General features: G+C 36.3%; 1 protein-coding gene across 3 annotated transcripts; it reads right to left on the minus strand.

The window, feature by feature from the left end:
• Positions 1–16: 16 nt before the first annotated feature.
• On the minus strand, positions 17–12,050 carry AKNAD1 (AKNA domain containing 1). 3 transcript variants are annotated; one of them, XM_053950072.1, is made up of 15 exons: positions 11,963–12,050; positions 10,328–11,483; positions 9,582–9,641; positions 9,136–9,265; positions 8,882–9,033; positions 8,716–8,775; positions 8,100–8,233; positions 7,630–7,756; positions 6,818–6,981; positions 5,418–5,503; positions 4,051–4,170; positions 3,855–3,965; positions 2,958–3,039; positions 2,094–2,137; positions 17–1,349 (listed from the first exon to the last, which is right to left on the minus strand). In XM_053950072.1, exons 2-15 carry the CDS (start codon positions 11,402–11,404, stop codon positions 1,252–1,254), a joined length of 2,445 nt encoding a protein of 814 aa, XP_053806047.1. In that variant the 5' UTR covers positions 11,405–11,483; positions 11,963–12,050; the 3' UTR covers positions 17–1,251. The 3 variants fall into 3 exon arrangements, with proteins under 3 accessions (XP_053806047.1, XP_053806046.1, XP_053806048.1); XM_053950071.1 differs by having other exon boundaries at positions 1,990–2,137; XM_053950073.1 differs by lacking the exon at positions 2,094–2,137 and having other exon boundaries at positions 1,261–1,349.
• Positions 12,051–12,272: the final 222 nt, after the last annotated feature.

The following is a 12,272-nucleotide window of genomic DNA, read 5'->3' on the forward strand; positions in this document are numbered from 1 at the left end:
ATTGCATCTAGGAAGCTGCAGCAATTACTTCATTTAATAAGTTCATTTGCAAATAATGGCGACATTCCAAACATTAAACTAAATAAAGCAAAACCAGGGATAATAAGGAGAGGCAAATGAAGTTATAAGGATATACAGTAAGAGGCTAAGGAGGAAAAAAGTTGAATGATACTGTTGGCTGTGAAGAACAAGGGCTGGAAGAAGCCCTGAAAAAAGCCATTGACTCAGGCTAGTGAGTAAGTGGCACATGGCAGTGAGTTTAGCAATCACTGCTTGTGTGGACAGTCTGGATTATTTCAGTGTCCTCCACTGATGAAATTGCACAGAAAATGACTGTCCTTTTTAAGGAATGCACTGGCATTTCTAATTTGGTTTTCATCACTCCTTATGTACTTTGGCTTCAGCGAGTAGCATCCCTGATAAAACAAGGATGTTAACTGCTTGCCTTTAATCACTGCAGTTAAATGGGTGTTAGAAGGAAAATAATAGATGACTTTTCTTGGCTCACTGAATTTATACAGTATTTTAAAATTTTCCAGCCTACTTACCATCAGCTAAAATGTCAAAGCCAGATATATCTGACAAATTAAGGAAATCAAATTGAAGGAACCAATTTAATTGTTACAAATACATAAACAACAAATGGTGTAATTCAGTCATTGCAACATTCAAGGATGTTTCTTAAAAACAAACAACTCTCAATGTAGGGCACTCTAAAACCAAAATAATTCCAAATGTTGACTATGACTTGGTATGCTAACATGTTTACTTCTAGATGTCTCAGGTATAGAGGTTATTTTCTCTTGGTGTAATGAAGCAGCTGCTGTTGAAGTGTGAGAAGAAATGATATGTAGTAATGACTGAGATTTATTCTCACACTTGGGAGTGGGGGGAAATCCAAGTCAGAAAGTTAATTTTGCTTGTTTAAGCCAATTTTTATTAAGCTGTCTTAAGTGAATACTTAGAGAAGGCATCTGTACACAGTAATGGGGATTAGCCAACCTACTAAAGACTTCCAGTAGAATTATTAAATTGTTTTACAGCTCTAAGACTGAGCGTAAATGTGGAATACCTATGTGCTCTGGTTTGGTTTAGTACCAATAGGTACAGAATAACTGACAAAGTAAGCTAGCTGACTTTTTCATGTGTGTCTTCATCATTTGATTTTTGCAGAGATACTAACACTTCAGTATCAACCAGCAGAACAATACAGCATTTGAACTAGATAATTAAAACTGTTTTCTTTTAACTTCAGCTAGATCTTCTGAAACTGCTTGTACCATTCGCTCTGTAGCTTTCTTCAAACTGTTTGCTGTCTCTATGGCATGATCCAGAGTAGAACTTAAAACCTGTTGGAAATAATAAAATGCAGCCTTAGTGAAGGCAAGTGTATATACATAGGTACTGGAAAAATGTGATGTTTAAGGTTTTGTTCATGATTTTCACTCTCAATATGTGTTGAGAAGTAAAAATTGAGTCATGTGATAGACTGCTATAGGATTCAAGTTGGAAGTACCTGTTAATTATTTTTCTCTTTGATCATGTATTTATTTGAACTGAGGGATATTTATACTTTTCTATTGTATCTGCTCCAGTGTGGTGCATGTTTTTGGTACTGATAAGGCTTTCTTGAGATTTTGATAGTGGGTAGCTCTCAAAACCTCTAGCTAGGTTGTTTCTAGGCTAGGCTTTGTTTCAGTATATGAAAAACAATTCTAAAGATAAGATCCAGCACAATTTTTTGGTCTATTTCACCATTTATACAGGGACTGAGTTGCACAACAAGCCTGTACATACCTATATGAATATAGTAACATATAAGCCAAAATGCTTGGGGTTTGAACTCCCCCTTGTCTTACCCTCAAATGCACTACACATGCTTAGATTGTAATCAGCTTGCTAGGAATGGGATGTTCTACAGTGCCATGATGTATGGAGGTAATCCTTTCAAGAAGGATGTGTGGCTTTTAATTTTCACAAAAGTCTTACATTTGCATAGGGATTGTTGGCATTTGTGTCTCTGATGTTAATTGCAGATTTTCTTTGGGCAGATTTCTTACTGGGTATGTATTGATGTGAAAGGATAATTTTACCATATGTGCTTGAACAGCAGGTTTTGGCAGCCACAAAGGGTTTCCTAAAGATAAAATATATAGAATAAAATACAATTTAAGTGAGAAAAGAATTTCTAAACTATGAATCACATACATACACCTTGATAGCACTTGGTCGCAAGTTAATTTTACGGTGAGTAGAATTTTCCATTGAATTGTAAAGCATAGTCCATCATTATTTGTGTTCTATCTGCATTGCAATAAGACAGAAAATGTTCTAGGATGCTGAGTAAGAAAATTTCTCATAATAGTAGCACTCTGCTGCTGCTGTAGCTTTCAGTGTTCTGTGCCACTGATTCTCAAGTGCAGCTGCTGTACTTCCAGGCAATTACTGCTATTGAGTAAAGCTGTCAAAAAATACTGTGACAAAACTTGTTTGCATTTCAGTCTAGTCTGTGCTACTGTTAGGAATCCATTTTGTTTTTGTCTCATGGTGTAATTTAATGTTAACAACAATTAAGTTATTAAAACAATCCTCTATAGGGATTACTACTTACAGAGAAGTAGTTAGTAGCAAACAGAACTGCATCCTGTATTAACAGGCCTGCTTTTGAATCTTTGAATGGGAACATCTTAAAGTGAATTTTTTTTTCATTACTAAATGTGTCAGCTAAAGAAGTTACATTTTTACTCTTCATTACATTAGGAGTGAAGAACTAATCTAAGAATTGTTTACACATGTTCAAGTAAATAATTTCACTAAAGAGTGAAATTCTAATATACAACATGCACTGTAAAAGATAAAATATTATTCCTGCTTATGATTCCTGGTGTGTTTTTCCCATGCTCAATCTTCAACAGTGGGGTTTTCTGTTGTACTACACAGCTATTGCTACAGCTTACCTTTCACTAAGTCTGGTTACAACTTCACCTGGCTGTTTGGGTTTTTGAGCCTTTTGAGTGGAGATTCTCTTCTGTGAATAAGCTGGAGTTGTTGAGGCCATGTGTAAAACAAAAGAAAAGTTATTTTCTGTGTATTTTAACTTTTTTTTCTCTTTAGCATAAATTAAAGATCAAGTAACTATCACTGCTGAATAAAACTTCAATATGTTTAAAGTTTTTTGTAAATGAGGACAGATTAACCTTTTTGTGTTTGCTCTTGAGTTTAGCTGGCAAATGGAATGCAGATTTATATTCAGTTTCATCCAGTGAAAGACTGTAGTGGGGATGTGTAGAATAATCAGTGTCATAATCCTAATAATGAATGCTACTTTGATTTGTAGTTTCACAGGCTTGCTAGAGACAAATAGCTAATTTATGCTTTCTTCTTTTTTCTTTAAGCAATTTTTTCTTATGCTAGAGAGAGAGTCTAAGTGACTTTAAAAGGTTCATGTTTAGATGATTTAATTTTTTTGTTTTTAATTAGGCTCCCCTTTGCTGCATGCCAGACAATATGAGGGTAAAGCTGGAATCTTCATTAGTACTTGTCTATACTCTGTTAGGTAATGGGTGGCACTATAAAAGTTGGCACAGTAATGCCTAATTGTCATATCCTTTCTTGTGGCTCTGCAAAAGGAGATATTCCTGCCATAAACGAAATATGAAAAGGATTCCTCTCATAAAGAACCAGGGAGAGGTAAATCTGTCATGCATGGAGATTAAACTTGACCAGATGTGTAAAAGTTGGATTTACAGTGCTAATGACTGCTTATAATAAATTAAATGTGGCCTGGTAGGTGCAGTGTGGCTTTCTGCCCCTTAGGAGCTGGCCTGTGTTTGGTAATGACACATCATACTTACAGGATGAACCACAGTTTCTTTTTCTACATAGGGTACAAGACTGAACAGACTCTTTGTAATTCCTGAGTTTTACTTGATCTCTGCTTCCTCTGGGGCATCTGCATCTAAGTCCTGGAAACACAGACATGTAGTTTAGAAAAACAAAAATATAAGAAATGTTTCCTTGTAGATGTTCATATTTTTGTAATCACTGTACCTTGTCTCTCTCCACATAATCTCATATTTAATGATTTGTAACTTAGACTGTCACAGTTGAGAAGGTCCTTGCTTTGTGAATTATAAGAATCACAGGCTGAGAAGTCTTCTGTATCACTGCCTAAAATTTAAAAAGTAAGTTTAAAGGGTCTGAAATATGAGAAGCTTTGGCTCATATACTTAGGTAATGATTTGGCTTTCAGCACTGTAATTTCAGAACCTTTTGCTGCCTTCCATGCTACTGCAATTTGAGGAAGTACTTTTCACCCCCAGGAGAGTGGGGATTGAGTTAAAGATTAGCTTTCAGCCCTGTCTGCAAGCTTTGAATGGAATTTTCTGCTGGTGCTTATTTTCAGACCAAGACTTGTTGTAGGTTTTTTTTTTCTTTAATGAAGTTCTCCATATCCCTGTCCATAGTGTTATGGGAACAGTGCAGCATAATAGGAATAGGATGAGAATTTGAGCAGTTCTAGTATGGCACTGCTTTAACCATTGCACCAACCAGTACAAACCATAATCCCACTGTATTAGATTAAATTAAAAGGATATCACAGAAAAGTCAAGGACAACTGATAGACAAAAGGTAAGAAAACCTGTATATTCAGACTTAAAACTGAAAGTAGGACAGCTCATGCTATTCTCCTTTAGTTGCTCGTTACTAAAAGCTTCAGAATATTCTGCAGTGGAAAGGTAAATTTGTTTTTAAGCAGAATAATGAAGTTGAATCCAAAAACTGAAAGTGGAAGTACTGATATGAAGTGTCTTAGTTGTCAAGCTTTGAATTATCTTCTAGAACATGAAAAAAATTCAGGTCAGAAGAAAAAGCAAAACCAAAGCATTGTGTGCACATCCCTGTCATGCTCTTGAAAATGTTAGCAGTGGCAATATTTGGAAACTTATCTAGAAAGCTAAATTAGATTTATAGAGTAATTCAGGTTGGACAGGACTTCTGGAGGTCATCTGATTCTGTCCCCTCTCAAAGCAGGCCCAACCAACTTAACTGAAGTTGCTTAGAACCCTGTCCAGTTGAGTTCTGAATATCTCTGAGAATGGAGATGCCACAGTCTCCCTAGAGCAAACTGTTTCAGTGTTTGACCAAGTTAGAAATCTTTCATTCATGCCTAACTGAAAATTGCATTGCAACATGTCTGTTGCCTCTTCATCTGTCACTGAGAGTTCCACACTGAATTTGACCTGGTGTTATTTTTTTAGTTTCCTTTTTATTCTTAGTGCTTTGTGCTCTGCTAAGCAGCAACATCTGTTAAAACTACAATTTTCATGTTGAGACATAAAAGGAATGTATTTCTTCACAGGATTCCCTAGCAGGTTTAAACACAGTTCTGACCTTTGTATGCCCTCATGACTTACTCAGGTTGGTATCTGATAAATCAGTTGGTCTCCTCTGCACGAAGAGCGGCAATGTTCCAGTTTTTCCTTCCTGGATGTTTGTATTTCTTTAAGCATGAAAACAGAATATTTTTATTATATCTTAGTATTTCTATGATGAGACATAAACATCTTATACTAATGATTAATTACTTCTTAGTTGAGAAGAAATCAAATTTATTCACAGGAAGACCTTTACTTGTATCAGTTATCTGAAAAAGTGGTAAGAAGTTTAATGATTAACCAGTTGAAAAATAATGAACCCTTTAGTTAAAGGATACATTCTGACAAAAGCACCCTGACTGTTAAAAATGTTAAAAAAGCACAACTGTTAAAAATGCTTAAAAGTAGAGATCTTGATAATCCTGTATTGGAATAGTTAAGTAGTATGAAATCTTAGATGCATCCATCTGTTACCACTGATAGTGTTTTGATACAACATACATGAAATATGATCTGGTGTCTTAGTAACTTTGAGCTGTTATTAATGCTTTAATTTAATGACTTTAGATAATTAGAATAATATTTGAGATGTACCTTCTGAGAGAAAAAGAACAAAGTTCCTTGTTTGAGTCATTTGATGTGTATTTTTAACTCTGGGTGTACAGGATCACCAACTTATTTGGAGAATTTTCTGCCTGTTCATGAACATAATGATCAGAAGATTGAACTAATATTCTTTCAGTGACAGAGAAAAAAGTGGAAGCTAGGTGAGTTTTACTAGGCAATTATTAACACCTGTCTGTAAAATAATCTGGCAGAATTAGGTTAACATGATTGTGCTCTATGCTGCATGCATTCTTTTCCTAGAAGCTCTGCTTCTCTACTGGAACTTAGTTCGGTTCTCTTTTTTTAACCTTAGATTGATTAAGGGGGGGACCACTTATTTTATTTTTCTAATCTCATTGAGATGTTTAACACCTATAAAATTCTTCCCAAGAGGGTGGAGATGGTATTTTAAAGTTTTCGTAAGGTTTTGATCATTAATTACGTAGGCCCTGCATCCCTCCCTTTTCTTGTTTAATTGAGAATACCACACAAATATTGGCAAATTATCTTTTACTGGAACTGTACTCTGACTAGTTATTCACATCCTGAATTTGTGTGGCTGACATGAATTTTATACAGAAGTATGATATAATTCCTAGGTGAAAGTGATGGTGGTGTTCTGGCTTCAGGAAATACTTTCATATTTAGAAAGGTAGGAAGACCAAGCTAGGAGGAATTCTTAGATATGCAGTTATGTAATTCTGTACAATTTTTATTTTGGAAATATTCATGTTGCATTTCAGATTTCACTCATCCTAATTTTCTTACTCAGCAAATAATTTTATCTATGTTTTTATAAAAACTGTAACAGCTGTTTCCAAGTTTTCACTTACATGTGGAGACAAAGATTGCACTTTTTGCTGTCTAAAGAAAGTTGATTTGCTGGTGGGATTACATCAGTTGTCTGGCTTCTTTCTCTGTTATGCTTCTTGTGAAAAAATGGAGTTTCAGTACCTCTTGTTTGTGGAAGATCAGCAGTGCTTGAAACTGCCAAGCTCTGTACGAAGTAACAAAGCATAGACACAGGTGTGCATGGGCCTTGCATTGCAAGGAACGACTCCTACCAAACAGCATCTCCTCAGACTCTCTTACCATTTTTTCTCTGAAGCCCAAGTTACTTAAAACATTGGTTATGAAAGCATTTGTTGAGACCTACCTGTAGATTTGTAGAAGACAGTAAGATTTTTTTGGGAGGGAGTGTGTATGTGTATTTATGATCTGGGAGAAACTCAGTTCTCTTAGGAGCAAACTCAATTTTCTCTAGCACAATACTGTTTGGTCTTCTAGTAATTCTGCAGCTTAAGATCTTGGACAAAGTAATTTTTCCTCCCATTAAATGATAGTGATGAATTCCCCAAAACAGCTTTGCAGAAGTTAAATTAGCTACTCATATTTTCTTACTGTGAAATACTTTTGAAACTGGAACTAAGAACATTCAGTATAGTTTTGTTTTTTTACTTAGGTTTCTGTTACAGTAATTACATATTATGAAGTTAATATTTAATTTTTCTTTTGAAGTAACGTGCTATCTAAAAGCATCATGCTCTTACTAGAGGAGAACACACAATCACACAACTGCACTTAGATTCTCAAGACTTGCATCAATAAAATAGAATAATTGTAGTGTTTAATAAAAGTCAGTTACCTCACAGAAAGACTGAGCAGATTCATAGGAAGTCAGTAACGATGACAGGCTGCCTTTGCTGCCATCAATTTGTTCCTGAATGTCTTCAAGCAGCATGCCAAGTCTGAATATTCCTCCTTCCACCCTTCTAAATCCAATCACAACTCACAATTACTTAAAACTCTCTAAAGATCTTTAATTTCTTACCATGATAACCATAGTTGACATCGCAGTGTATTTCCCATAAAATAAAAAAATAAAATGTATGGAGTTGTCAGAGTCTCTTTTAAGTATTTGAATTAATCAAATAGATATCCCAATTACAAGTAGGATATATAAAGCCCAAGGTGAATTTTGGCCAAACAACTTACAGTTTATCACATTAAGATAATATTTTCACTTCAGGAAAACTCTAATGGATAAATGAAGCAAAATCTGTAAGACAGTAAAAGAAAATATACTGATGTACTACTTAGCACTTATCTTCTAACCTCTCAGGATCAAACTCTCCAAGGTTGATAGGCTTGTTCTTGTAGTTCTGCAGCTGTAAGTTGTGGTGCTCTTCTCTAGCTTTTAAATAATTTCTTTCCAAGGCATCAAGGTATCTTTTCAGTTGATTTAAAACCTTCATCAATAAGAAATAATTCAATACAAAATGTCATAACTTAGCAGAAGTAGCTATCACTATGTCTTGCTATGTAAGCCAGATGTTATTTGCAGTGCTGTTGGTAAGAATTTTGCTAGTTCTCTGAATTGAAACAGGACTGCATATTGTATATTCACCTAATACTCTGTGCTGCTCTATTATGTCCAAATAAAATAATAAAAATTATTTCTGAAGTAATGCCCTACATATCAAAATTCCTAACTTATATGGCAACTTCAGGCCTTTTATTAATAGTTTTAAGTCGGAATCCTTAAAAGATTTAAGAATTTGTCCACCTCCTGAACACCTTCATTTTTGCTTCCTAATCTCGTACCTTCAGTCTGAATTGAAAAGAGTAAATATCCATTTCAGGTAAGCATCAAGAATCTTGCCAGAAAATTGTAAGTCTACAGCCATTTCAAATGCATTTCAGATAGCTCAAAATACATAAATTAATTTACCAGATATTTGTCTTGTAGAAAGAGTGTTTCATGGCTCATATGCTTAGAGAAGTCTTCCACCTTCAAGACCAAATAATAGACTTAATTATTATATTTAAACAAATTTGCCAAGAGAGTATGGAATTTGAGCATCAGTGCAAAGTATATATTGAAACAGAGTTCTTACTTTCTTAGTCAGTTTCTCTGTCTGATCCTTTAGTATTTGAGACATCTTTTCTCCTAGTGTTAGTTCTGGTGGTGAATCAGAAGGATTTAGACACTGTGCTTTTACTGTCCCAGCTGCTGGTAGTGCTGATGCTGCTGTTCCAGGCTGCAGTCCTATAGCATACAAGGTAAGATTGATCAATTGCAGTTTTGGCCCAAAAATGTAATCAAATTACATTAAATAGTCATTTGCATAGCTACTGTGATTTTATTTACTTGCTTTAAGCAAACCATGTGTAGGCTGTAGAGGGACAGGAGCACGTAATGTGATGATGTCAGGTGGTGTCCCAGTGTGTCCTGAGGAAATGGCAGTGTTGCCATTTGCAAAGTCTGACTGAGGAAGTATCTGTTAAAATGAGAACCTTCATTATAGATACAATGTTTAGAACACTTATGGATCTTGACAAAAAACTTTAACTCAAAATACAAAATATTAATGAAATGTTTTTTATAACAGTGCCATTTAATTTTCTGAGTTGACGGATGTATAAAGTATCTCATTGTATAAATACTTAAAATACTTTTCTGTGTTGTGAAAATATAGAAGATTTGTATAAATGGGAAATACAATATGAAGGTGACAAAATAGTTTTAGGGGATAGTCATAGTCCTAGAGGTAAAGAAGAATGACTTAAAAAAAAAAAGTATTTTGAGAGCTTTACCTTAGGATTAAATCTCAGATGGTCAATATGATTCTGGATGTCAGCATGCTGTGTCAGCATCTCATTTGCAGCCAGGAAATAATAGGGAAAACTATTAAAACTTGTTGTATCTCAGGCAATTTACTAAGATGTAAATCTAGAAACAGAATTAAGACCGTGTAAAACCCAGTGAGTGAGCTCCATGTCAGGCTGAAATTGAGCAGTGGTTATCTAATTATTAACAAGCTTTAAAATAAATTCACAACAGTAAGAGAAATACTGCTGTCGAAAAAATCCTTTAGAAAGAATTGACTTGTCAATAAATACCAGAATCATAGCTGAAGAGTGTTAGATGTGAAAAAAGGCAAAGATGTCTTAACATTGCACAGTAAAAAATAGAATGTTGTTCTTAAAAATGTATTTGAAGTATTTTTTATGAATTTAAACATTTAACGCTAGAAATAACGCTTTATAGTGGATTTCCTAATGATTTGATAAGATGCTTTATCATCACAAACAATGCTCCAGAGTGAAATACTGGAGTATTAAATAATACTCAGCCTTTAAATAATTGGTAATGACAGTTCTGTATAAAGTCAGTTTCACGGAACTTTATTTGTTAAAGCAGTTTTTGAGTCAGATGATGTACTCACTGATACCTACAGAGTGCCTATAGAGTTAGTCATGTTAGATTTTATGGCATAATATCTTCTTACAATAAACCACTCTTACCCAGTACGAGGAATTTCTTCAAGCATCCTAATTACCTGTAGCTGTTGCAGCAGTTCTGAAATGCTCCCTTCTTCTTGATTCTCTACTTCAGCAGAATTGAAGTAATTCTTATTTTCCAAAATGTTGTTCACAGTTACTGATTTACTTTGCAAAATAGGAACGGGTTTTGCTCTCTCAGTTGATGAGGTAATATTGTAAGGTGTTTTTGGTACTTCTGAAGCAACTTCAGAGAAGTCAGGAAGGCAATAGTGAGCTTGCCCTTGGTCGTATTTGAGCTCACAAGGTGAAACGGTTCTCTTAAACAGGGCTCTCTCATCTTTCATGTTTTGAAAGGCGTGTGTATCTCCAGTCTCATTAATCAATTGTGAATATTCTTGTCTGCACCCACACTGACCAGAAGAAAAACCAGGTTTCTTTGAAACAGGTTTATTTCCATTTAACAAGTTTCCATTTTTGTCACAAGCCTTTACTTCTTCATGCTTTTCTAAGGGATACTCCTCAGAGCTCGTTGCCCATTGTTCATACACAAAAGAGCCTTTGCTGTGTTCTGAAGGCTCAGGTTTGCTCCCAGTGTCATCGATACTTTCAGTAAAGGACACCTCTGGTATTGTCTCACATTCAATTAAGTGGCATGTGCTTAGTAATTCTTCCCTAGGAAAATGACGCAGGAGGACCTTGGACATCTTGGAGGTACTTAGGTGTTCTTTGATATCTGGTTTACTGGAACTACCAACAGGTAATTCCTTCTGAAAGGGAGCTTCATTTCCAGGCATTTCAGTTGGAACTCCAGTTGTTCCTCTGGTGCCTCTGTGATGACTGGAGAATTCTTCAGGCTGTAGAGGAGTTTCATAATTGGCTGCTGCTTTTATGTTTTTGTTCTTTTCAGAACAGGCTAAGTTTAAAATACCAGAAATATCTTTTGTACAACTACAGGCATTCAAATTATCTGAATTATTGTTGTATTTACAGCTTATTCCTATATCTCCATCATAAACTAAATAATCATCTTCCTCTTCAGTTGCATCTCTGCTACAGTCTAATGCAACCAAAAATGAATTATTCATTTGGGCTTTCATCCAGTCTGACAGTTTGCACTTTTTTGTAGTCTTCATTTATTATTTATTATTAGTTTATCAATGCCATTGCTTTGCCAGTTGTGGACAGAGCTTTTAATACTGCATGGATCAAAATCTGGAATATATGATTAATAGTTACTTTATACTCCAATATACATGACAATAATACCTAGTTATCTATATACTTAATATTTAATTATCTCCCTACTGTAGCTTTTTTAGAACATTCCTACTGCTATGGATGCTTCCCTATTTTCACTAATGTAAGTCTGCTGGAGGAAATAAGACATAAATGACAAAAGCATAGGGAACAGCAGCTGCTGCCCGCTACCTGTCCTTGCTCATTTATCCGGCTGTAGTCGTAAAGACAAAAAACTTGGTAAAAGAGCCACGAGTGGTACTGGAGTTCAGTCTCAGGCTGAAAAAACCCAAACAAATCCCCCAACCCCTTTCCCCCCCACTCTAAAGCGTTTCTATAGCTTATACTGTAGAGAAAGATCACAAACTTTTTTCCCAATTTACTTCTCGTCCCTGTGCATCAAATAAAATGTAATTAATTATAGCAGCCCAGCATCATAAAATGCATTGTTTCACCTTATCTGCAGTCTCTCGAGGCGGCAGAGGCGAACTTGCAGCCTCGCTTTCCTATGGGCACCAGCGCAGCAGCGGCGCGGCCGTGCCATTCCCGTCCGGGGGGACGGCGCGCCGGAGCGGCAGGGCCGGGGCCGGGCGGTGCCCCGAGCGCCCCGCCCGCCCCGCGGCTCGGGCCGCGCCGCCCGCCGCTCGCCATTGGCCCGTGCGGATGATGCGGCCGCGCCGGCCGTTGGCGGCCGCGCCCCTGGGGCCGGGCGCGCGCGGCGGCGATTGGCGGGTTCGAGGAGCGGCTGCGCGTGGGCGGGCGGGG

This window comes from Vidua chalybeata, chromosome 9 (genome assembly GCF_026979565.1).
Source record: "Vidua chalybeata isolate OUT-0048 chromosome 9, bVidCha1 merged haplotype, whole genome shotgun sequence".
NCBI classification, from domain to species: Eukaryota; Metazoa; Chordata; class Aves; order Passeriformes; family Viduidae; genus Vidua; species Vidua chalybeata.